Source organism: Mesoplodon bidens (assembly GCF_964165515.1).
Source record: "Mesoplodon bidens genome assembly, chromosome: 4".
Classification (NCBI taxonomy): domain Eukaryota; kingdom Metazoa; phylum Chordata; class Mammalia; order Artiodactyla; family Ziphiidae; genus Mesoplodon; species Mesoplodon bidens.
The window spans coordinates 59476179-59503220 of NC_138160.1; the positions used below are offsets into that span (position 1 = coordinate 59476179).

At 42.3% G+C, this 27042-nt stretch overlaps 1 protein-coding gene across 10 annotated transcripts in view; it reads left to right on the forward strand.

Moving 5' to 3' along the window:
* Positions 1-27042, forward strand: part of ARHGEF28 (Rho guanine nucleotide exchange factor 28) — a 314507-nt gene that overhangs the window by 254367 nt on the left and 33098 nt on the right. For all 10 annotated transcript variants that reach the window (XM_081232412.1, XM_081232406.1, XM_081232410.1 and 7 more), the window contains 8 exons: positions 1322-1398; positions 12582-12760; positions 13778-13869; positions 15084-15266; positions 19102-19233; positions 22632-22732; positions 26126-26164; positions 26255-26302. In XM_081232412.1, the coding sequence (XP_081088538.1) occupies positions 1322-1398; positions 12582-12760; positions 13778-13869; positions 15084-15266; positions 19102-19233; positions 22632-22732; positions 26126-26164; positions 26255-26302 (851 nt within the window). The remainder of the gene's footprint in view (positions 1-1321; positions 1399-12581; positions 12761-13777; positions 13870-15083; positions 15267-19101; positions 19234-22631; positions 22733-26125; positions 26165-26254; positions 26303-27042) is intronic.

Below are 27042 nucleotides of genomic sequence, written 5' to 3' on the forward strand. Positions count from 1 at the left end.
TGTTTGAATCAAAGGACCTGAGAATTCTGCTAATTGTTGGCATGGAAATATTATTCTGGAAAATGTGCCTACACACTCAGGATCTGTTGTGTGCCAAGCCAGCCAGGAGCTCAGACCATTGAGGGGAAAAATGAGCTCTGAACATCATCTTTGGGACTGAATGATATAATGCATAAATATACATAGTAATGCATAAATATACACGTTGACATTGGTGTGCTGTTTGCTATCAGGCATTAACCTGCCTATTAATCTGGTTAGAGTCTAAAATAGTTTATTCTGATCCTTAAGAAATGATTCTGTAGCTAGCACCTTGTCCGAGGCTTTGTCAACACTGGCCACTGGATTTAAAACCCTAGAATGGCCTCTGGAGTTTAAAAATTTTACTGATGCTGAAGTCTCCTCCCAGAGGTTCTGATTTTATTGGTCTGGGGGTGAAGCTCAGGCATAGGGATGCTCAAAGCACGCAGGTGGGTCTGCAGTCAGGGTTAAGCACCACTGGCCCAACCTTCTTGTTTCTGATATGTCTTAGTATCTTCCTTAGGTAAGCAATGAGAGGAAGAGGTGGTTAAATTCCAGGTACTCCAAGGTTGCTACCCACTGAAGGATTATCAAGTTTTGGTAGTGCTTGCAACAGATGACCAAAGGACTTATTGATCAGAAACTTGCAGTGTTGCAACTAAACATGAACCATACTTAGAATATTAACCACAACTAAAATATTAACCACAGTCTGTAGATCCTATTGCTCCAAGTCATTTGCTCTTTATCTGTTTTGTGGACTGAACAGCTGGGTAACTTTTTGTTAGAATGTTAGTGGTATAGTGAAGGTGGGTTCTTGTGAACAGTATGTAAGGGAGGTGTAGGACCTCAGACTTCCCTCAGATCCAGATGGAACAAAATAGCAGATGAGTATATATAGTAATTCAAGGCAGAAGCTGCCCATGAACATTTTTAATTAAGCACTTTTTTGCCGTAAAGGTAAGGGCTTGCTCTATTCTATTAGAACCTTGTTTTTTATTGAATCTTTTTCTTCCATTTGGAAGGCTACAACATTAAATTTTGCTGGAGATTTAGCTGTACCAACTGTGACACACACAAGCGTGCACTTAAACACAGCTTACCTACTAAGTTATCTATAAAATATATCTTTAGCTATCATAATACAGGCATTTTAATAAAGGTTTTATAGTTAGACTAAAAGTTAGTATTTATTTTTAGTATGTTTATTTAAATTATTTAAACATGAAATTAGAATTTTAATAAAGACATTTGAATTGTGGTTTGCTTCATTAATACTAGTAATATTTTTCCTTTGAAGATATCCTAGCTCTGCTTCTATCTGATGTGCTGCTCTTTTTACAAGAAAAAGACCAGAAGTACATCTTTGCAGCTGTTGTAAGTATATGGCCGTGTGATGAATATTTCAATTGGTTTAATCCCACATCTCCTTGAAAAATGCCTGAAATTCCTAGTGAAATTAAATGGTCATTGGCAAGATCATGCCTGTGGTATAGTCCCATTATTAGCAATTACAGTGTTCAGTAGCAAGGATCCAGTTGGGTTTACCAAGCATATGCATTGATTTATTGCAACTAGGACTGGTAGTCAGCTGATGCAGCAATTTAACCAGTTGTGAAAATATTGAAGTACTTTGATACTGGTTGGTGAATAGGCACTGCCCTAAACCCCACAAGGGGACCCTCTGCTGTCTGGCTATCTTGGTCTTTCCTCCAGAAACCCCCTCCCCCTGCAGTCCTGACCTCCCAGCACCTCAAATGTTAATGATGGGAATAACGAGTCACTTCTGGCACCTCACTCTCTCTACCCTCATTGGACAGTGCCTGCTGTACCAGTTGCCAACTCCATTCATAACTGTTATGATGCTCCTTCTGCCAGACACGAGAACACCATCCTGGTATCTAAAGTGTAAAGACGATTCTTTCTTAATTCTCTCATAATGGCTACTAATAACTAAGGTTGTTCATGTAACACTTACCTTTGTAGTGTGTTATTGTAATCTCATTGCCAGCGCAGAGTGAGACTCAGACTAGCAGTAAAACCAGTATTTTATAGCATTTCTTATATAGCATCTTGTCCACAGTGACTCGCTTAAAGATGGAAGATGTCATGAGTCAACCCCTTGTCAGCATCATGGAGTATCAGGCCCTGTTATAGGAAAGAATCTAAGATGCAGTACCAATGTGGGCAGTATAATGGTGCTTCTCTACAATGTTAGTGTTTATCATCCATTGACTGACAGGATATTTGGGTACCATTAGCAGATATCCTCAATTTCAACTGGTTTTGGCAAATTCATAGCTTAAAGAAGTTTATGTTATGCCGTTCAGAGAAAACAAAGAAGCATGCCTGCTCAGTGATGGATTCTGGGGAGGAAGAGGCTGGAGCAGTGTCTCAGCTGCCTCTCCATCTTGTCAGGTTGGCCCAGTAGCCTTCTTCACCCTGTTCAGCACATTGCCTCTCATCAACACAGTGATGCCAAGTTGTATAAAGGTCAGAGATTATTTCACAAAGCTATACCAGAGGATAACAAGAGGCCTTAAACTAGTTCCATGGCCCTGATCCATTTGAACTGTATATATTGCATATTTCATGACAACCTACTGATTTGTCTAACAACCTGTCTCTGCTATTATCTTGGATGCTCTGAAGGATCACAGAGAAAATAAGCAGGAAGCTGGGAACATTTTGTTTGCCCTGTGGGATGGTGAGGGCCATGCTGGAAGAGAAAACAAATTCACACCACATTTTTATAAACAAAGGTTTCTTCAAAAACTAAGACCGGAAAGAGAAGCAAATCCTGCTTCTTGGGTGGTATAGGCCCGGTGACCTGCTGATGGATCAAAAATTCGACACAGCAAAAAGACAGCTATCAGGCTTCCCTGGTGGTGCAGTGGTTGAGAATCTGCCTGCCAATACAGGGGACACGGGTTCGATCCCTGGTCTGGGAAGATCCCACATGCCACGGAGCAACTAGGCCTGTGGGCCACAACTACTGAGCCTGCGCATCTGGAGCCTGTGCTCTGCAACAAGAGAGGCCACGACAGTGAGAGGCCCGCGCACGGTGAAGAAGAGTGTCCCCTGCTCGCCACAACTAGAGAAAGCCCTCGCACAGAAACGAAGACCCAACACAGCCAAAAATAAATAAATAACTAACTAAATAAATTAAAAAAAAAAAAAGACAGCTATCTTGTTTTCTAGGACAATGTGCAAATGGATTCAGATCAAGTTGTGATGCTCAACTTAAAATATGACCTGAAATATGAATCTGTTCGTCTTACCTGATCTCCTTTTTGGGGGGGAGGCCTTATATACCATTTTTTTTTGAATTTTTGAATTTTATTTTATTTATTTTTTTATACAGCAGGTTCTAATTAGTTATCCATTTTATACAGATTAGTGTATACATGTCAATCCCAGTCTCCCAATTCATCACACCTGCCCCCCCACCGCCACTTTCCCCGCCTTGGTGTCTATACATTTGTTCTCTACATCTGTGTCTCTATTTCTGCCCTGCAAACAGGTTCATCTGTACCATTTTTCTGGGTTCCACATATATGCGTTAATATACGATATTTGTTTTTCTCTTTCTGACTTACTTCACTCTGTATGACAGTCTCTAGATCCATCCACATCTCTACAAATGACCCAATTTCGTTCCTTTTTATGGCGGAGTAATATTCCCTTTTATATATGTACCACATCTTCTTTATCCATTCATCTGTCGATAGGCATTTAGGTTGCTTCCATGACCTGGCTATTGTAAATAGTGCTGCAATGAACATTGGGGTGCATGTGTCTTTTTGAATTATGGTTTTCTCAGGGTATATGCCCAGTAGTGGGATTGCTGTGTCATATGGTAGTTCTATTTTTCATTTTTTAAGGAACCTCCGTACTGTTCTCCATAGTGGCTGTATCAATTTACATTCCCACCAACAGTGCAAGAGGGTTCCCTTTTCTCCACACCCTCTCCAGCATTTGTTGTTTGTAGATTTTCTGATGATGCCTATTCTAACTGGTGTGAGGTGATGCCTCCTTGTAATTTTGATTTGCATTTCTCTAATAATTAGTGATGTTGAGCAGCTTTTCATGTGCTTCTTGGCCATCTGTATGTCTTCTGCCCATTTTTGGATTGGGTTGTTTGTTTCTTTAATATTGAACTGCATGAGCTGTTTATATATTTTGGAGATTAATCCTTTGTCCATTGATTCATTTGCAAATATTTTCTCCCATTCTGAGGGTTGTCTTTTTGTCTTGTTTGTAGTTCCTTTGCTGTGCAAAAGATTTTAAGTTTCATTAGGTCCCATTTGTTTATTTTTGTTTTTATTTCCATTACTCTAGGGGGTGGATCAGAAAAGATCTTGCTGTGATTTATGTCAAAGAGTGTTCTTCCTATGTTTTCCTCTAAGAGTTTTATAGTATCCGGTCTTACATTTAGGTCTGTAATCCATTTTGAATTTATTTTTGTGTATGGTGTTAGGGGATGTTTTACTTTCATTCTTTTACATGTAGCTGTCCAGTTTTCCCAGCACCACTTATTGAAGAGACTATCTTTTCTCCATTGTACATCCTTGCTTCTTTTGTCATAGAATAGTTGACCATAGGTGTGTGGGTTTACCTCTGGGCTTTCTATCCTGTTCCATTGATGTATATTTCTGTTTTTATGCCAGTACCATATTGTCTTCATTACTGTAGCTTTGAAGTATAGTCTGAAGTCAGGAAGTCTGATTCCTCCCGCTCCATTTTTTTCCCTCAAGACTGCTTTGGCTATTTGGGGTCTTTTGTGTCTCCATACAAATTTTAAGATTTTTTGTTCTAGTTCTGTAAAAAATTCCATTAGTAATTTGATAGGGATTTACTGAATCTGTAGATTGCTTTGGGTAGTATAGGCATTTTTACATTATTGATTCTTCCAATCCAAGAACATGGTATATCTCTCCATCTGTTTGTATCACCTTTAATTTCTTTCATCAGTGTCTTGTAGTTGTCTGCATACAGGTCTTTAGTCTCCCTAGGTAGGTTTATTCCTATGTATTTTATTCTTTTTATTGCAGTGGTAAATGGGAGTATTTCCTTAATTTCTCTTTCAGATTTTTCATCATTACTGTATAGGAATGCAAGAGATTTCTGTGCATTAATTTTGTATGCTGCAACCTTGCCAAATTCATTGATTAGCTCTAGTAGTTTTCTGGTGGCATCTCTAGGATTCTCTATGTATAGTACCATGTCATCTGAAAACAGTGACAGTTTTACTTCTTCTTCTCCAATTTGTATTCCTTTTATTTCTTTTTCTTTTCTGATTGCCGTGGCTAGGACTTCCAAAAGTGTTGAATAATAGTGGCGAGGTTGGACATCCTTGTCTTGTTCCTGTTCTTAGAGGAAATCCTTTCAGTTTTTCACCATTGAGAATGATGTTTGCTGTGGCCTTTATTATGTTGAGGTAGGTTCCCCTATGCCCACTTTCTGGAGAGTTTTTATCATAAATGGGTGTTGAATTTTGTCAAAAGCTTTTTCTGCATCTGTTGAGATGATCATATGGTTTTTATTCTTCAGTTTGTTAATATGGTGTATCACATTGATTGATTTGTGTATATTGAAGAATCCTTGCATCCCTGGGATAAATCCCACTTGATCATGGTGTATGATCCTTTTAATGTGTTGCTGGGTTCTGTTTTCTAGTATTTTGTTGAGGATTTTTGCATCTATATTCATGAGTTATATTGGTCTGTAATTTTCTTTTTTTGTAGTATCTTTGTCTGGTTTTGGTATCAGGGTGATGGTGGCCTCATAGAATGAGTTTGGGAGTGTTCCTTCCCCTGCAATTTTTTGGAAGAGTTTGAGAAGGATGGGTGTTAGCTCTTCTCTAAATGTTTGATAGAATTCACCTGTGAAGCCATCCTGTCCTGGACTTTTGTTTGTTGGAAGATTTTTAATCACAGTTTCAATTTCATTACTTTTGATTGGTCTGTTCATATTTTCTGTTTCTTCCTGGTTCAGTCTTGGAAGGTTATACCTTTCTAAGAATTTGTCCATTTCTTCCAGGTTGTCCATTTTATAGGCATAAAGTTGCTTGTAGTAGTCTCTTAGGATGCTTTGTATTTCTGCGGTGTCTGTTGTAACTTCTCCTTTTTCATTTCTAATTTTATTGACTTGAGTCCTCTCCCTCATTTTCTTGATGAGTCTGGCTAATGGTTTATCAACTTTGTTTATCTTGTCAAAGAACCAGCTTTTGGTTTTATTGATCTTTGCTATTGTTTTCTTTGTTTCTATTTCATTTATTTCTGCTCTGATCTTTATGATTTCTTTCCTTCTACTAACTTTGGGTTTTGTTGTTGTTCTTTCTCTCGTCCCTTTAGGTGTAAGGTTAGATTGTTTATTTGAGATGTTTCTTGTTTCTTGAGGTAGGCTTGTATTGCTATAAACTTCCCTCTTAGAACTGCTTTTGCTGCATCTGATAGGTTTTGGATCATCGTGTTTTCATTGTCATTTGTCTCTAGGTATTTTTTTATTTCCTCTTTGATTTCTTCAGTGATCTCTTGGTTATTTAGTAACGTATTGTTTAGCCTCCATATGTTTGAGGTTTTTATGGTTTTTTTTCCCTGTAATTGATTTCTAATCTCATAGCATTGTGATCAGAAAAGATGCTTGATATGATTTCAGTTTTCTTAAATTTACTGAGGCTTGATTTGTGACCCAAGATGTGATCTATCCTGGAGAATATTCCATGTGCACTTGAGAAGAAAGTGTAGTCTGCTGTTTTTGCATGGAATGTCCTATAAATATCAATTAAATCTATCTGGTCTATTGTGTCACTTAGAGCTTGTGTTTCCTTATTAATTTTCTGTTTGGATGATCTGTCCATTGGTGTAAGTGAGGTGTTAGAGTCCCCCACTATTATTGTGTTGCTGTCAATTTCCTCTTTTATAGCTGTTAGCAGTTGCCTTATGTATTGAGGTGCTCCTATGTTGGGTGCATATATATTTATAATTGTTATATCTCCTTCTTGGATTGATCCCTTGATCATTATGTAGTGTCCTTCCTTGTCTCTTGTAACATTCTTTATTTTTTTTTTTTTTTTTTTTTTTTATAAATTTATTTATTTATTTTTGGCTGTGTTGGGTCTTCGTTTCTGTGCGAGGGCTTTCTCTAGTTGTGGCAAGTGGGGGCCACTCTTCATCGCGGTGCGCAGGCCTCTCACTGTCGCGGCCTCTCTTGTTGTGGAGCACAGGCTCCAGACACGCAGGCTCAGTAGTTGTGGCTCATGGGCCCAGTTGCTCTGCGGCATGTGGGATCTTCCCAGACCAGGGCTCGAACCTGTGTCCCCTGCATTGGCAGGCAGATTCTCAACCACTGCGCCACCAGGGAAGCCCACATTCTTTATTTTAAACTCTTTTTTTTTTTTTTTTTGCTGTACGCGGGCCTCTCACTGCTGTGGCCTCTCCCGTTGCGGAGCACAGGCTCCGGACACACAGGCTCCGCGGCCATGGCTCGCGGGCCCAGCCGCTCCGCGGCATGTGGGATCTTCCGGGATAGGGGCACGAACCCGTGTCCCCTGCATCGGCAGGCGGACTCTCAACCACTGCGCCACCAGGGAAGCCCTAAACTCTATTTTATCTGAGATTGAGTATTTGCTGATCCAGCTTTCTTTTAATTTCCATTTGCATGGAATATCTTTTTCCATCCCCTCACTTTCAGTCTGTATGTGTCCCTAGGTCTGAAGTGGGTCTTCAAACCCACTGAAGTGTAGACAGCATATATATGGGTCTTATTTTTGTATCCATTCAGTGAGCCTGTGTCTTTTGCTTTGAGCATTTAATCCATTCACGTTTAAGGTATTTATCGATATGTATGTTCCTATTACCATTTTCTTAATTGTTATGGGTTTGTTTTTGTAGGTCCTTTTCTTCTCTTGTGTTTCCCACTTAGAGAAGTTCCTTTCGCATTTGTTGTAGAGCTGGTTTGGTGGTGCTGAATTCTCTTAGCTTTTGCTTGTCTGTAAAGCTTTTGATTTCTCTGTCGAATCTGAATGAGATCCTTGCCTGGTAGTGTAATCTTGGTTGTAGTTTCTTCCCTTTCATCGCTTTAAATATATCATGCCACTCCCTTCTGGCTTGTAGAGTTTCTGCTGAGAAATCAGCTGTTAACCTTATGGGAGTTCCCTTGTATGTTTTTTGTCATTTTTCCCTTGTTGCTTTCAATAATTTTTCTTTGTCTTTAATTTTTGTCTATTTGATTACTCTATGTCTCGGCGTGTTTCTCCTTGGGTTTATCCTGCCTGGGACTCTCTGTACTTTCTGGACTTGGGTGGCTATTTCCTTTCACACGTTAGGGAAGTTTTGACTATAATCTCTTCAAATATTTTCTCAGGTCCTTTCTCTCTTCTTCTGGGACGCCTATAATGCGAATGTTGTTGCATTTAATGTTGTCCCAGAGGTCTCTTAGGCTGTCTTCATTTCTTTTTATTCCTTTTTTCTTTATTCTGTTCTGTGGCAGTGAATTCTACCATTCTGTCTTCCAGGTCACTTATCCATTCTTCTGCCTCAGTTATTCTGCTATTGATTCCTTCTAGTGTATTTTTCATTTGAGTTATTGTATTGTTCATCTCTGTTTGTTTGTTCTTTAATTCTTCTAGGTCTTTGTTAAACATTTCTTACATCTTCTCGATCTTTGCCTCCATTCTTTTTCTGAGGTACTGTATCATCTTCAATATCATTATTCTGAGTTCTTTTTCTGGAAGGTTGCCTATCTCCCCTTCATTTAGTTGTTTTTCTGGGGTTTTATCTTGTTCCTTCATCTGGTACATAGCCTTCTGCCTTTTCATCTTCTCTGTCTTTCTGTGAATGTGGTTTTTGTTCCACAGGCTGCAGGATTGTAGTTCTTCTTGCTTCTGCCGTCTGCCCTCCCCTCTTATCTGATCTCCTGAAGAGTTATTGGTGCCACCCTTAGAGCACATTTGCCATTAAGTGGGACACTAGGAATGCAATCCACCAAATGTCAGAATGGCGGCAGCCACAACTTAGGTCCTCTTGGTATAATGTGTTTGGCTATGGACAGTAGTACAATGGTGCTGATACTGTTTCCTGACGATGTTAGTCTGCCACATAGCTGCCTTCATAAAGGCCAGTCAAGGCCTTGTCAATGTCAGGGAGCAAAAGCAAAAGCATTATTCTGAGAGTCAATGCACACTACTGTTCAATCCTATGCTTTTTAGGTGCATCGTGTACATTTAGTGGACACAAATCCAGGTATCTTACTGTGTAGTTAACAGCATGAGAGAATGGACGCATTAGCTAGGAATATACAAATATCTGGATTTCCTAGTACTCGCCATAGTATTTTAGAAAGTTATCGTCGTGCTGATGACCACAGGTGAGATGCTCCGCTCCTTGTGCTGTTTGAAACTTCTCTTTAGTAAATTCTTAACTTGCTACATGTTGCAGAAGACTTGATGAATTTGAAAATGGCCGAGAAGATAAGCAGCTGAAAGTAGCCAGAGGTTGGAATAGCTTCCTTACAAGAGAATTTTGTTGGTTTTTAAAGAGGACTCTGGAAATGGGAGTAGGACCAGCTCTAAAAATGAGTAGGAAAAAGTACATGTGTTCACTAAATCCTGGAATACTGAATCTAGGAGGACCTCTTGAATATCAAAGAAGGTAGTTTCAAAATGAATGAACAATAAAAAAAAAGTGAATGTGTAGATGTGCAAGTGCAAGTTCATTATGAAGCGACCTTAAGATCTTGTTATCACAGTGGAATCCTGAATGGAATGGTTCACTAAGAGAATCAGCCACTTTATGGAATCACCAATGGATATGGTGTAACAATGAGGCTGAATGTAGCAGTTCCTTTTCCTCTTTCCCTTGGGCAGAGGTTGTCAACTCCAGTGTCTACAGGGATTATTGGGCAGGAAATGTAAATGAGTAAACTGGACCGGACTCTTGCTATCAAGTTGCTGATAGAGAGTGGTAGGGACCACAGTGAACTGGTGAATTCATGCCGTGTCTCAAAGAGGGCAGGGATGGCTCAGCTGTCACCTGTGTTTTAAAATGAAGCTATGGGCCCAGGATTGCCAATCTTCTGCTTTCTCCCAAAACCCAGAAATCAAGAGTTTTTTAAAAAGTGAAATGCTCAGTTTTTAAAGGCTGGCAATTATTTTTAAAAATATTTTGTCAAAGTGCTGTGGCACAAAGAAAAGCTCTCTGCAGGCTGAGTTAGGCCTTTGCATCACTAGTTTTTTTGTGTGTGTGTGGTACGTGGGCCTCTCACTGTTGTGGCCTCTCCCGTTGTGGAGCACAGGCTCTGGATGCACAGGCTCAGCGGCCATGGCTCACGGGCCCAGCTGCTCCGCGGCATGTGGGATCTTCCCGGACTGGGGCACGAACCTGTGTCCCCTGCATCGGCAGGCGGATTCTCAACCACTGCGCCACCAGGGAAGCCCTACATCACTAGTTTTTAACATCTGTCTCCAAAGTAGACAGGTTACCTCCATTCCTAGAGATTTAATTTGAATTCTTGATCATCTCTAGTGTCCATGTGTGATTAGTATGAATAATCATGGTCATGTCCCTGATGCCTCCTGGTCTGTGGTGGTTTAATTAATGCTACGTTCTACCCACTGACCTATTTTTCATTTTTAAAATATCTGACACCACCACCTCCTCTCCTGCAACACTAAACAACCAGTTCAAATAGTTATATATACATATGTGTGTGTGTGTGTGTGTGTGTGTATTCAAACCTACTCTGCCTCTTTATGTACAGAGGCTACTGACTTTGTAAGCTGAGGAAGTTAAAACTGCTTTGCAAGAAGGAAAGCAGATAAGGTCTTAGATAGTAGATCCATATTCGAATAAGGGATGTTAACAGTGCTCAGGGGCTCTCCCTAATTAGAACGGGCAGTGTTCCGAAAGCTCTGCCACAAAGTGGCTTTTACTTCCATGAGCAGAGGCAGCAAGCAGGACTGGGTAAACCAGTGGTCTGTCCCATCATGGGTTGCTTTTTTGTATTTGCTACTCTTAAGAATTGGATGAAGATAGAATGAAGAGGTCCTCTGGTCATACCCTTGCACACAACTTCAGATGTGGTAAAGCTGGGTGATGCTGGGAAAGCCGACATGTCAGCACCAAGGAGTCAGCAGAGAGGGATGGAGCAGTGTGTTCTGGATAAAGGCGTCGCTCAGTCCAAGAGTCCAAGAAGCAAAACCACACGCTGCAACCAACTCTGTAAACAGTGGTAGAAGCCACAAACCAAAGAAGATTCTTCATATTTAGCCCCCAAACTGTTCATCCTGCCGGCATTCTTTTGGCCATCATTTTCAACCATAGCTACCTACCCAAATTAGTATTATCAGTGTCTTATTCATCTTTGAATCCCCAGTGCTTAGAATGGGGCATTGAAGGATCATAGTAAATGTTGATAGAAAAGGTGATTTAATCATGGCTTCAATGCCAAATTTTAGACTTTGTTCCTATTTCTCTCTGATGGAATTATGCCAAATATAGGTCTACTAACATTTATTGAGTTGCTTACTTTATTCAAAACATTGGGTTAGGCATATGAAGATGGATTAGACCCATTCCTGCCCACCAAGGGCTCACCTGGTTGGTGGGAACAAGAGGCATTTGCAGGTTGCAGTGAGGCTATTGTGCTCAGTGCTACAACAGCAGTAGACATTGGTTCTGGGGAATCTGAGATCTTGCCTCCCCATTCTTTCTTTCTTTCTTTTTTTTTTTTTAATTTATTTATTTATTTTTGGCTGGGTTGGGTCTTTGTTGCTGCACGCGGGCTTTCCCCAGTTGCGGCGAGCGGGAGCTACTCTTCGTTGTGGTGCGTGGGCTTCTCATTGCGGTGGCTTCTCTTGTTGCAGAGTATGGTCTCTAGGTGCCCGGGCTTCAGGAGTTGTGCCTCGCGGGCTCTGGAGTGCAGGCTCAGGAGTTGTGGCAGACGGCCTTAGTTGCTGTGCAGCATGTGGGATCTTCCCGGACCAGGACTCAAAACCTGTGTCCCCTGCATTGGCAGCTGGATTCCTAACCACTGCACCACCAGGGAAGCCCTTGCCTCCCCAGTCTTACCTTTAGTATTTACAGTTTACTCTTTGGTACTTGGGGTTCTGTACCCATCAGCTTGTTGAAACAGTGTTACTGTTAACTGCCAAATCCAGTGGACTCTGTAGGTCTTCCAACCCTCTTAATCTGTTTGTAATATTTGATACACTGTTTCCTTTACCATGCCCTTCTAGAAAAATCTCTCCATCCCTGACTACAAAAGTTTTGATATTTTTTTCTTACTGCTCTGATTGTTCTGTCTTTTTAAAAGATACCCTTTAAACCACCCATTCTTAAGGACAAACATTCTCCTGTATCCTCTTTTTCCATCCTCTCTTCAGCATACCCTTTTCATTGGAAATCTTATGAACTTCCACAGCTCTTCTGTGGAAGAGAAAAGGTTGAAGTGAAATAAGACGTGCCTAATACTGTTGCTTTCATTAGCTACTGTGTTTTGTGAGACCCTTGCTTTAAATAGGACACTGTTTCATCTGCACCTCATCCTATTTTCTGTAGGATCAGAAGCCATCAGTTATTTCCCTTCAGAAGCTCATTGCTAGGGAAGTTGCGAATGAGGAGAGAGGAATGTTTCTGATCAGTGCTTCATCTGCTGGTCCTGAGATGTATGAAATTCATACCAACTCCAAGGAGGAACGGAATACCTGGATGAGGCGGATCCAACAGGCAGTAGAAAGGTAACATTTCCTTCTGTCCATTATTGAGGCAATGCACTTGTTCCATTGGAGAAAATATTCTAACTGTGTCTCCCCTGCATGAAAACTTAGCCTCAGCTCCCCGTCCCCTGCCCTGGCCTGCAGTAGCCCCTCATCTGCACCTTTTTTCTCCATGCCTTCCTGCCTGTAACACCCTGTCTCCCTCTGCCTGTGTGAATCCTGCCCATCTTGGTGCCGCTCATGGCTCACCTCCTTTGTGAAGACCTCTTCAGTTCCACTGGTCTCTTCCTTACCTGAAATTCCTTAACACCTGCTCTCAAAGCATTTATTTGGTGCTTGTCATCTTCAGCCTTGCAGCTATTATCTTTTTTATGTATATATGTTTGGTTATTAGATTGGAAGCTCCTTGAGGGCAGGGACCATGTCTGTGTTTCTCTTTGTCCCTAATTCTGAAGAATCATTCAATAAACATTTTTAGATTGGTGGATCTAAGTGTGCTACATCAACTTACCCCTCATTACTTGTGCAAAGACAGTTTTTATAAACGGGGGTGTGAGGGTGATCATTCTTAATGGTAACTTGATTAGTTAGATCTTGAATGATGTTGTATAAAACTCCTCCTCCTCCACTGCACCCCACCCAACCTGGCACCCTACCACCATCCCCTCCAGTCTCTCTACCCTCATTAAGAATGGAAGTGCCCAAATGCAGTAGAAAGCAACAATTATGATTTGAGTTGTACCTACTGGTGGCATTGGTATTGTGTGCATGTATGAGTGTATGTTTGTGTATGTGTGTGTTTGTTGGAATATTTGAGTCATCCTAAACTGCTGACTTTGAGAGCTATGTTATATTATGCAAGGTCCATTATATACTCAAGAAAACCAAATCTCTTGGCCAGGGGGCATGATGAATTCTCTTTCTGCTGAATGTTTCTTCTCTGAATAATTCTACTGCCAAGTTCCCATGTCTTTCTAATGAGCCTGAAGATACCTGGATTTGATTTCAGTTGTCTCTCTTGACTATTGTCTTTTAAAGTTGCCCAGAAGAAGAAGGGGGAAGGACAAGTGAGTCTGATGAAGAGAGGCGGAAAGCTGAAGCCAGAGTGGCCAAAATTCAGCAATGTCAAGGTATAGTGCAGACGCCTCTCGTTCCCGGGTCATGCAGTTCTCCTCGGAGGTTGGGGAAGCCCAGGTGTCATGAATGGGAACATATGACTAAATGATTAATTCTGTGCACTGGAGGCCCACCCCGACCACTCTCAAAAAAATACATACATAAATGCATATATAGATAGATAGATAGATATCAATCTATCTAGATATTTATACATATATACACTGGCACTAAAGGTGCTCAAATAAAATGACTCCCTCCCTCCTTAGTGATTAAAAATATATTTAAAAAATTCTGCATATAACATAACAGCAATTGTGGACAGTATGGTGTAGATGGGCATTGGACCTGTTGTCTAGTGTTTTGATTTTAGATCTCACACTGTAAGGTCACGGTTGTATGACTTTGGACAAGGAACACAATAGCTCTGGTCCTCAGTTTCCAAATCTGTGAAATAAGGAAATTAGATGAGCTCAGTGATTCTCATCTCTGGCTGGGCCTTAGAATCACTTGGGGAGGTCTTTAAAAATTCTGATGCCTGGGCCTCACCCTCAATCAGTTCACCCAGAATCTGAGGGCAATGGGCTGTAGACATCAGTATTTTAAACTCTCCCTCAGTGATTCTGAGGCAGACTGAGAACCCCTGAATTCGCTTCTGGTTAAGGTCCCTTTAAGCTCTAAGAATTCTGTGACATGTTGAAATTAGAGGGAGATGATGCATGCGAAGGTGGTTAAAGACATTGGATGTTGAGAAACGAAAACATAAACTGGTATGTTTGGTTTTGACCAGGACTGGTTGAAGGCTGAGCAGTTCCAGGCCTTGCATTGTTTTCCCTTGTGGGAAGCGCTCATCTTGGACAGTTCCACCTCAATTTTCATTCCTGACCTTCATGTTTAGTCGTAATAGAAAACAGCCTGAATAAACAAAGATCAGCTTTGCAAGGTTTTCTGGAATTAGGGGAATGGGAAATGAAACGAACATTTATTGAGTACAGCAAATTTACAGAAAAGACAAAGGAAGCTCAGAGATGTTAATCATTTGCTGGAAACTACAGTCACCAAGTAGAATAGTTAGGATTTCAACCTAGGTTTGTCCCACCCAATCAATAACTTGTACTTGACCTGTTCAATGTACTGCTTGCTAACTAGCAACGTCTTTATCTTAGAGCTTAGATTTTCATTAGTTGTATTCATGTGATAACTTTCGATGGTAAATACTATTTCTTAGAAATACTCAGTAACCAAGACCAACAAATTTGCACATATTTGGAAGAGAAGCTGCATATCTATGCTGAACTTGGAGAGCTGAGTGGGTTTGAGGATGTCCATCTAGAGCCCCACCTCCTCATTAAACCAGACCCCGGAGAGCCTCCCCAGGCAGCCTCATTACTGGCAGCAGCACTGAAAGAAGGTAAGTTGCTTCCAAAAGGATTTGGTTCAGCAAATTCATAAAATGTTTATTGGGCAGCTACGACGTGCCATGTGCTACGGTCTTGGTGCTGAGGACACAGCAGAATAAGACAAAATCCTTACTCTCCAGAAACAGAGAGTCCTTACTTATTCCAGAAACAGCAACATATATTAAAAAAAAATGTCAGTTTGGTTCAAGTGCTATGAAGAAAAATAAGGGTAAGTGGAATAGAGAGTGATAGGGCTGGGAAGTTTCTATTTTTTTGATAGGATGACCAGGGAAGGCCTCTTTGATATAGTGATATGTGAGCAGACAAGAAGTAAGTGAGAAAGCCAAGTAGGTATCTGGGGAAAGAATGTTCCAGATATAGAGAACAGCAGGTGCAAAGGTCCTGAGGCAGGTGAGTGCCAGCCTTGTTTGAGGAACAGCAAGGAGGACAGTGCTGGTAGAGTGACGTAGGGGTGGAGAGTGGCAGGAGATGAGTCACAGTTACTTAGGACTCAGATTACATGGACTGGATCAAGGTAAGCCCTCAGAACTTCATTCTGAGTGAGATGGGAAAGCAGTAGAGAGTTTTGAGTAGAGGAGTGACTTGATCTGCGTTTTAAAAGGAACCCTCTGGGTGCTGTGTGGAGAATAACAAAGTCTAGGGCATAACCGTGGGAGTTGGTGGCTGAAGGAGGGTGGAGGACAAGCTCACTGAAGGGGAAAAAGTTAGGGAAATGATAGGCCAGGGTACTGGAAGGACTGTGTTCACAGAATTGAAATTATAGAGAATTCTGACAAGAGTAGCATTGGGGGCGGTGAGGGAACTTGCACAAGGTGCCATGTCGTTTGAGGAGTCTGTAGATGAATGGCAACCAGGAGGACCAATGAGTGGTGTAATCTGGTGGCATGAACTTCAAGGGAAAAACAGGTTTAGGGAGGAAATGGGGCCAATAGTCTGGAAGTGACAATAGGGACAGAGGGTTTGGGAGATAAAAGAGCCACCACCCGAGAGTGGAAGGGAATGCTGTCATTCAGCACATGGGTTGGTAAATTACAGACCACGGACTAAATGCATCCCACCTCCCACCACCTGTTTTTTAGCTGTAGTTTTATTGGAACACAGCCACACCCACTTGTTTCATATTGTCTGTGGCTGCTTTCTTGCTACAGTGGCAAAGGTGAATAGTTGCAACAGAGACTGTACGGCCCACAAAGCCTAAAATATTTACCGTCTGCAGAAATGTTTGCAGAAAACATATGCCAAGTTCTGCCTTAGAATCTCAGAACACTACCTATGGAAGAGAATTTAGAAATGATCAAATCTATTGTATCTATTTCACGGTTGAAGAGACTGAGGTCTTAAGGAGGGTGAAGAGGTTGTTTGAAGTGGAGTCCACTGATGGAATCTCTTACTCATTTATTCATCAAATATTCATTAAGCATCTGCCTACTGTGTGCACTATTGTTGGTGCCAACTAAGGAAACAGTAATGCTTTCATAAAAACTTCTAGTTGGGGAAGATACACAATACACAAAGAAACAAGGTTATTTCAGAAAGTCACAAGAAAATAAGATGATGGGATTGGATGAGGGGAAGGCTTTGCTGTAGAGAGGTCAGGAAAGACTGCTCTGAGATTATATTTTGAGGTGAAAATTGACAGATGAGAAGCCAGCTGTTTGGAGATCTGGGGGAGGACCATTCCTGGGCAGACAGAATGTGACTACGTAGCCCCTGCATCTGGAATGGGCTTGGCATGTTCAGTGAAAGAAGGAAGGCAGGGTGACAGGAGGCAGAGGAGGCTGCTATGGGTTGGCAGGGACCAGATCTTTGTAGATTGTGGTTTAAAAAAAAAAGAGAGAGAGAGACATCTTATTCCAAAATCAGTGGAAAGTTAGTTGTTGGGACCTTTTAATCATGGATGTAGCATGATCTTATTTATATCTTGAAAAGAATGAGGGTTGCTGAATGGAAAACAAGATGGGAAGGAGACTAGTTTGCCTGGAGACTGTTAGGAAGTGCTTACAGAGGCTGAGATGAGAGAGGCTGGGTCCTTGGTCTAGACCAGGACTTTTGGCAATGCAAGTAGAGAGAAGTGGGCAGAGGCAAGGTAGATTTTAGAAATAAAGCCAGAAGAACTTCCAAATGGGTTGACACAACTAGGGACCTTCTCATCGTCCCTGACGATGTCTTTATCAAATAAGTCGCGCACTCTCAATTTTAGCCTGTGCTGGTGGGCATTTTCTGATGCTCTGATACCTGGATGGCAGAACTTGGCACTGATTGTGTGCTGCCCTGTAGTAGAGTTAGTTGTGTGTGTCTCTTTCCTCCTCTAGTCTGCAAACTCTCCTTATTAGTTAGCAGACGCCCAGTGGCCCCCAGAACAGAGTAGGTGCTCAGTGAGTAGTTGCTAAATTGAATCACTGGACAGAGGATTTTAGAAATATTTGTAGAGTCCTCAGATTTATACTATCCTATGAGCTAGTTGCAATTTTTTTTTTTTTTTTTTTTTTGCGGTACGCGGGCCTCTCACTGTTGTGGCCTCTCCCGTTGCGGAGCACAGGCTCCGGACGCGCAGGCCCAGCGGCCATGGCTCACGGGCTCAGCCACTCCGCGGCATGTGGGATCTTCCCGGACCGGGGCACGAACCCGTGTCCCCTGCATCAGCAGGCGGACTCTCAACCACTGCGCCACTAGGGAAGCCCAGTTGCAAATTTTAAATTGTAAATAAGAACTTGACTTTCTTGGTGTGGCGTTTCCCAGTCTTACCAGACCCTAAGAGTAGCCATTGGTGCTTGTTCAAAATTCAAATCCCCGGGCTTCCCTGATGGCGCAGTGTTTGAGAGTCTGCCTGCCGATGCAGGGGACACGAGTTCGTGCACCGGTCCGGGAAGATCCCACATGCCGCGGAGCGGCTGGGCCCGTGAGCCATGGCCGCTGAGTCTGCGCGTCTGGAGCCTGTGCTCCGCAACGGGAGAGGCCACAAGAGTGAGAGGCCCACGTACAGCAAAAAAACAAAACAAAACAAACAAACAAACAAAATTCAAATCCCCTGTTTTCTCCTCTGGAGAATCTGATCCAGTAGGTCTAGGGTGAAGATTGGGAATCCGTATTTTATTTAAGGCACATTTGGGGAAATACTCTTTTGAAGAACAGCTAATATTCCTGAGAAGCAAGTTTTAAAATCCTAATGCCTGGGGACTTCCCTGGTGGTCTGGTGGTTAAGACTGCCCTCCCAGTGCAGGGGGCCCGGGTTCAATCCCTGGTCAGGGAACTAGATCCCACATGCCGCAACTAAGAGTTTGCATGCTGCAACTAAAGGTCCTGCACGCGGCAAGGAAGATCCTGTGTGCCGGAACTAAGACCTGGCGCAGCTAAATAAATAAACAAATAATAAAATCCTAATGCCTAATATATTTAAATTAATTGATTTCAGGAAGTTTTTTAGCATACTAATTTACTGGAAGTTGCATTTGAGTTATTTTTATACTGTTCATTTTTTTATTGAATTAATTCTCTGTCATAAAGTAATGCTAAAAGTATTGGTCTAGACTGTGGGTTGGTAAACCTTTTCTGTATAGGGCCAGATAGTAAATATTTTAGGCTCTGTAGGCCATATACAGTTTGGGGAACACAGTCTTCTTTGTGCATGTGTGTGTATTTTAACAATGCTTTAAAAAGGTAAAAGCCATTTTTAGCTCCTGGGCCATATGAAAACAGATGCAGATCAAATAGTTTGCCAACCCCTGAACTATGTAAATGTATGTATGTGTGTGTGTGTGTATACACACACACACACACACACATACATATTTTTTAATTTACTTTTGTTTTCCTCCTTCTCCTTAGCCGAGAGCCTGCAAGTTGCAGTGAAGGCCTCCCAGATGAGCGATACGTGTCAGTCGCCCAAGGAAGGTTGTGGAGAACCTGCTTTGCAGGATATGTTCAGTTCTCGGGATGCACCCGGATCGCCTACTGCTTGTAAGTGAGCATGTAGCCTTTGCAGTGAGCCTGGGCACAGTCCCTGGAGCATATAGTGGGCACATAGAATTAAGGCAGTGACTCTGTCCTGATTTGAAGGGTACTGAGTATATTCTTTTGAAAAAAACCTGAAAATAAATATGCTAGCCTCCTTTACCTATAGAAGTGACACTGGTGTTCCAAGGACAAGGACTTAAAGAATAGTTTGTAGGTTATACTGCCATTACCCAGGGAAGCTGGGTAACCAAACTCTACCCTGCCTTGTATTTGCTATGACTTACTGAATACAGTCTTGAAAGAGCTTTTACACTTTTTGGTTTTTTGGAAAAGGGTCCCTGCAGTTCATTAAAGAATAAGTCCTTTACCTTAATCTCATATCGTCAACTCAGAAAACTAGAATCTAATGCATATATGCACACATGCCCATGCACAGACACAGAAACAGACAGACACACACACACACACACACACACATGAGGTTTGGTGTTCGGGTTAAAGGCAGAAATGCCGGAAGATTCTTGATCACTGTTGTCATACACTTTAGTTGAGGTCAGAATTCATTTATTACACAGTGTTTCAGTAGATTTTAAATACAGAAAAATAGAATGTGGTGAATTGATTTAGATAACTTCTCAGAACCGAATTATATGTATAGTTGTGAGCTAAATATTTAGTTCCCTAGAGGTTTCTGAGATAGGACCATAAAGCATATAAGTTTTCATTATGTCCTGGTGATTAAAAACCTTACTTCCACCAGGTCTTCTGTGCACAGATAAAATGTCTTTAGTAGCTAGAGATTGGAGGATTAAATTGTCTTAGAATTTCTTTAACAGCATCCCTTCGTCAATTAAGATACATGGAAGCAGTACAGTTTTAAAATTCTATACATTTTTTTTAAACCAGAACCAATAATTATTCTTAAGTTCTACTTTATCTAATCCTGGGTTTCTATTTTCAGAATGTGCACATGTGTTTTTCATTTTGGCACAGCCCAGATTTGTCAGGGGAGTTGTACTGCCCCAGGTGATTTCCTTTTTAAAGAAGAGCCTCATGATGCCATTGAGGAAGTTCTAGCTAAAAATACATGTAGGGATCTGTCACTCTCAGCCTCAGCCCAGGGACAGCTGGACAGGCTCCACTCAGCTCCTGCAGCTGCTCAGAGCGCAGGCCACACCTACCTCCTGTCAGACCAGGCAAGGAAGGCTCTCCCTGTCTATATCCACATCTCCCCTGACATCTGCTGGAACCATTGAGAGGCTGTTTACAGCGGCCTGAAGTCAGGGTTCATGTAGAGGAGGGGCAGGTTGGTGGGGTCTTGTACTGGTTTAGTCTTGTGCTGGGGTTTAGTGCTGGGCTGGATTGGAACACGGTGCCACAAGAGTTTGATTCTCTGGATAGAGTTGATGAGGGTGAAAAGCACTATCCTGAACGAAAGTCTGTAACTGGATGGTTTGGTTCTATGATTGACTTTAAGGACTGGGTCCTTCTAAGTCAGCCCCCTGTCAGTCTGAGCTTATTGACCAAGCAAGGCCCTCTATTTTTAGTCCTTGAAATACCTAATCAGGTGGACAGGTATAATCTACTTCCTGTGAAATTATGAAATTCTGAAATAGAATACAGGAGCAGAGAGACCTGATCCATCCCACTCTTCTGCCTTCATGTGGCTCACCATCAGCTTCTTTGCCCATTTGATGGTCCTCGTATCTATTGGGGGGAAGAGAGAATGGCTCATTCTCTGGTAATGCTTTTGGCCTCTCTCTAAGAGTTAAGAATAGTACCCAAGAGTGGAACCGTTTTTTGAGTGACAGAAGAATCTCTATCAAGTATTTGTTCACTATAGTGAAAAAGTGTTGACTAGCTTGGGCAAAATGAACTTAATTTTTAGTTGATATAATTTGAAGCTATTTCTGCTTAAACAAAAGAGGCCTTTGGAATCTTAGAGGACTGTCATTTCCCAAAGTGTTTTCTAATTAATTTAAGTAAAGAAAAAGTATTTCCGGGCTTCCCTGGTGGCGCAGTGGTTGAGAGTCCGCCTGCCGATGCAGGGGACGCGGGTTCGTGCCCCGGTCCGGGAAGATCCCACATGCCGCGGAGCGGCTGGGCCCGTGAGCCATGGCCGCTGAGCCTGCGCGTCCGGAGCCTGTGCTCCGCAACAGGAGAGGCCACAACAGTGAGAGGCCCGCATACCGCAAAAAAAAAAAAAAAAAGAAAAAGTATTTCCTTCATCAGTAATGAAGTTTCAAGATAGCACTGTCACAAAGCGAATATCTATTTCACCAGGGTCCTGATTGGACATGGTTCCAGTGAGACTCTGTGTGTGTGAAAGGGCTTTGGAAAGTCTAGTTTTAATATGTGCAAGGTGAGCATGGTATACATTTTAACTGAGTTCACGTGGGTAAAGAAATAAAATCCCACCAATGGAGATTTAATGGATGGCGTGAAATCTGTATTTGGTACTTAAACATATCTCTGGACTAGAAATATCTCTGTGTTTTCATATGTTAAATATACAGTATTTACAGTATTTGTGAATTTACAGCATAAGTAAGAATTGTGAGGGAAAAAACACACTTGGAAATTATTTTAAAAATTAAGTTATTTGGGCTTCCCTGGTGGCGCAGTGGTTGAGAGTCCACCTGCTGATGCAGGGGACATGGGTTCGTGCTCCGGTCCGGGAAGATCCCACATGCCGCGGAGCAGCTAGCCCTGTGAGCCATGGCCGCAGAGCCTGCCCATCCAGAGCCTGTGCTCCGCAACGGGAGAGGCCACAACAGTGAGAGGCCTGCATACCGCAAAAAAAAAAAAAAAAAAAAAATTAAGTTATTTGGAGATAAGGGCAGCTTCTCAGTTTGTATGACTCTGAGCTCATAAAGTATTAGCCGTCTTCACCTGCTTAGAAGGACGTTTCATTTCTGCCATTGGATGCCTCCCTTCTAACCTTGTTTAAGGTCTGCTGCTCTTGTACTGGCCCTAAGGGAGCCTTTCCCAGACCTGTCTCCTTAGACCTGGCCTGCCAGCCCTTGATTTTCTTCTATGGTGCCTGTTTTCAACTTAACCCTCCCCAGGCGGCTTTTCCTATTAAGTGAAAGTGAGATGCAGAAGCCTACCCTTTTGGTCCCACAAACATCTCTCCGCTAGAAAGAAAGAAAAGTAAAAAGATGGGTGACAATGGATGCTGTGGGTCAGTTTGGCATCTACTAGTGTGTAAGCTCCCTGGGGGCAGGGACTCTGCACTTTGCTGTGTACTTTTTTAGCACCTCTTATAAGAATATTCTATACATGTGATGTTGTGATGTTTCTTATCTTGGAATATGTGTCAGCTGAGTACAAAGAACCCAGTCTACTGGCTGATGTTTGATGATGTCCTTTTTGTTTCTGTCTCAATGGTGTGCTTCCAGCACTAGTCACAGAAGGGACAGGAGGAAGAGGCTGTTGGGATGTGGATCCTGGGACCCAGGGTGTGGGAACCGACCTGGCGGTCTCTGATGCGGGGGAGAAGGTATTGTGAACTGATTTGTTAGTAAACAGCACCGGTTACTACTTTGTGTAATAAAACAACCTCAGCTCCTGGTGTGTCCACGGCAGTGAATAGTCTGCAAGTGTTTTCCTGCATTGTTCTCAATTTCAGTATTCGTACTTAAACTTTCCAACTTTTTTCTTCTTAAAATGTTCTTGCTTTTCTGATATCGTGTAGGTGTAAACCAAGACAAATGAAAAGTTATTAAAAAGATTTAAAACTCAAATGTTTATTTGTGTGTCTGCGCTTTTGCTTCTGGTCTCACTTTCCGCCCTGCAAACCTCGAGCTTTTCACCCACTACATACAGTAACTCTTGGCTGAGAGGTGGTCCTGGACATCCAGGCCGTTATGCAACCAGTTGGTGCTAAAGTGGCAGAAACAGTTCTGACTTTGGAATGTTCTGGCTTCTTCACTTTCTTTTACCTTCCTCTCCTTTACGATTGTTTTCCTGTCACCACCCCTGTTGTCACCTGCCTTTTTGTGATAGACTTGTAATCAACCTAACCAATTTCTGCTCTGGGGCAAAGTGATTCCAAACGCCTCTTCTTTTTTTTTACGTACTATGTACATAGGTTATGACACACTCTTTTAAACATTAAATGCATGAAATTTTCTGTTAACGTCAAATGAAACTGAGATGTCAGAGAGAGAGAGGGAATAAGAATATGATTTTGAGAAGTGACTAGTGGGCCTTCCCAGGATTATCTGGGGCTCAAGAGTTTTAACTTCATCTAAAATCGAATTAGGCACATTACCAGATACCACTGTGTGTTAGTGTGGGAAGATGATATCTGTCAGATCTTTATGTAACGTTTCGTATAGCATATGTATTTTTGTATATATTACATACGACTGAGAAACCAAAGATATTTTAAGAGCCATAAAAAAGATGGCTGTGGGCTTCCCTGGTGGCGCAGTGGTTGAGAGTCCGCCTGCCGATGCAGGGGACACGGGTTCGTGCCCCGGTCCGGGAAGATCCCGCATGCCGCGGAGCGGCTGGGCCCGTGAGCCATGGCCGCTGAGCCTGCGTGTCCGGAGCCTGTGCTCTGCAACAGGAGAGGCCACAACAGTGAGAGGCCCGCGTACCGCAAAAAAAAAAGAAAAAAAGATGGCTGTGATTTAGTGTTTTTTTATTTTTTTATTTTTTATTTATTTATTTTTTTTGCGGTACACGGGCCTCTCACTGTTGTGGCCTCTCCCGTTGCGGAGCAAAGGCTCCGGACGCGCAGGCTCAGCGGCCATGGCTCACGGGCCCAGCCGCGCCGCGGCATGTGGGATCTTCCCGGACCGGGGCACGAACCCGTGTCTCCTGCATCCGCAGGCGGCCCCTCAACCACTGCGCCACCAGGGAAGCCCGATTTAGTGTTTTTTTTAAACTTCATAGGCCAAAATGAAAATAGTCGTTAGAGTTTACTCCACTTACTCTGACTCTGAGCTTTCTAACTTATTTCTTCTTAAAACATTCCTGCTTTGCCATCCTTTTCAGGGCAGGCTTCACTTTCAAGTCTGTAGCTTCTAGCTGCTTTTACGTTACTAGGGGGCGGAAGTTGGGGGAGGGTTGAGTAGGAACAGCTTTCTCTTGAATGGAAAGCTGAGGTGGCTCCCACCCCTAAAGCCCTCCCCTTCCATGATTCAGTGACAGGTAAGAGGTTACGTGTTCAGGGTCCTCTTTGGATGAACCTACCTGGAAAATGTTGCCATTCATAAGGCATTTTGAGAAACGAAATGAACTGACATACACGGCAGGATCATTTGAAATCACACTTTAAAGAAGCATATGATGGGGATTTTGTAATTATCTTTCTTAATATGGTAAGGTTTAAAAAAAAAAAAAGCATTTCTGAAAGGATTTTTCAAAATTACTGATTTGTAACCCAAATGGCAAAATATCCCGTGTGTAAAGCACCTACTGCAGCTATGCACATTTACCACAAGGTGGCAGACGAACTCCATTACAGAGATGATGTTCAAAATTCCTGCCTGGTATCAAACCAAGTGGATCTTGGGAATAAGTAACTACATGTAGCATAATCCAGCTCATGTCTATGTTTCTTATGTGTGTAGAATATAAAAATTATATCCCATACAATCTTTTTATTGCAAAAGCAGTGGAATGTGGAGCAAGGACAGAACCAGAAGAGCAGAGAGAACTCCAGAACTCACTACAGAACAGGGGTTCTCAGCCCCGAGGGTTGGGCGCAGATCTAATGACTAAACTTCATCTCCTTTCCCATCGTTTGTCCTTCCCCTGTTGGAGGTGCTACTTAGTAATGATGTCTTTCATGGGCAGTGTTGGGGAAGGGTGAGGGGTGGGAAGAAAAGACCTGGCTAGCTCATCATGGCCTCATCAGCCTGAGCTAACTGAATTCAACAAGTCTCAGGTTACCTGAGAACCGTTTCCTGAGGTTTCAATTTAAAGCTGCTCAGACAAGACCACAAGTGGTGTGCAGGAGACCGTAGGAGGGCAGGGAATCTGATGATCCCCATGGCGTGAGGTGTGGAGGGCCTAGTGGCCCCTCACTCTTGATCTATAGAATGGAGTGTGCGTGTCCATTACATGCCAGGCAGCGTTTTTAGGTTTGCAGGTACAGTACTGAATACACAGATGAAATCTTGCTACTCGTTGGCTTACATCCTGACGAGAGAAAAGAGACAATAAACAAATAGACAAATGTTGAATTCTGAAAACTGGAAACCCTCACTATCCACATGTGCCCCCGATGTGTGCAGTGGAGAGGCAATGAGTGAGGTAGAGATGCATCCCCCCGGGAGCACATGGTCTCCTGTGGCCTCATTCAAGGCCTCTGCTGACAGGGCTTCCACTAAGGCGCTCATGCATGGGCCCAGTGAGCTCTGAGAGGGGGGACCTGGAGCTGACCAGCTGAGCGCTCTCCTTTGGGCTACCTCTGGGTCTGGTTTCTCCTCCCAAACACTGTCTATTGTGGCTTTGTAAATCTCAAAGTGAGTTAGAGACCAGCCATGATGATCTCTAGCTTCCAAATCTGGCCTCCAGGATGGAAGCTGGGCCCAGGAGACAGCTTCAACCTCGGCGCAGAGAGCTCCATTTACAATACGGTTTGCACGAGATAAACATTGTCACTTAGAGCCTGCAGTGCTCCTTGACCATCTTCCCTGGGTGTTTTAAGGGATGGCTGGGTGGAAAGTTGCCATGCATCTCAGATACCAAGTCTGTACAGGGGGTTCTCTCTCATCAAGTGGTGGTTTATTCTACAGGCTTTGATTTCTGGGAGGAAACAGTCACTATGGAAGAGTTTAGAGAAGTGATTTCCTTGAGGTCATATACTGTGGAACACTACAGTGCAGCTTTTCAAGAGTAGAGTGTGTTCATTTTCTTATGTTTTTATGTATTTTAGGTGGAATATAGAAGTTTCCCAGGTTCTTCACAGTCAGAGGTGAGCTCTGCATACCTTAAATATGTTACCATCCTTTGTGGATAAAGAATGCTTTTTCAAAAATTTGACACTCACAATCTTATTTTTCAGATTATACAAGCGATACAGAATTTAACCCGTCTCTTATATAGCCTTCAGGTAACTATGCTTTGACCCTGTGAATGTTTCTCTTCATGCAACTCACTTTATTCGATGAGTTCTGGACTTTAAAAATTAGAACATTTGAGAGGTAGTGAATGATCTTAAAAGAATACCAAGCCTCACCCCAAGTGTAACTCAGCTAGATGCTTTGAGCTTCACCTGGTTTTGTAATCCTGAGGCATCACCACTACTACAGTTTATACCGTTCTTCTCTGAAACCATAAAACAGTTCATATCTTTAAAAAATATTGATGAGTATGATCTGGCTTGAAGTTTATGAATGAATTTCTTTCTTAGGTGAGTATCGCATGACTTCACATTTTCTGGTGAAAACTTAAATTCACACCTAAACTTTTTTCACTTCCACATGTGGCCTTAGTCCTTTGGGGCAGTTAAATAATTCATATGCTCTTTCACTGTTTTCTTGGTTCATCCACCTAACATTTATTGAGTTCCCTCTCTGGGCCTGGCACCATGATGAGGGCCAAGCACACAAGGACAAGTGGTCCACAAAGTCTACCATCAGATGGCTCACTGTCTGTCCAGGAAAGACAGGCATTGTGAAAATGAGGACTCTAAGGCTGGATGATCCCTTAGGTCGTGCACAAGAAAGGCTGAATACATCTAGTTGCTTAATTTGTGAGTTAAAACAATATTTTAAAACGATGTGAAAGCAATGTTTATAGACAAATTTGTGGAAAATCTTGATACAGGTAAGTAAAGTAAAATGACTTGTG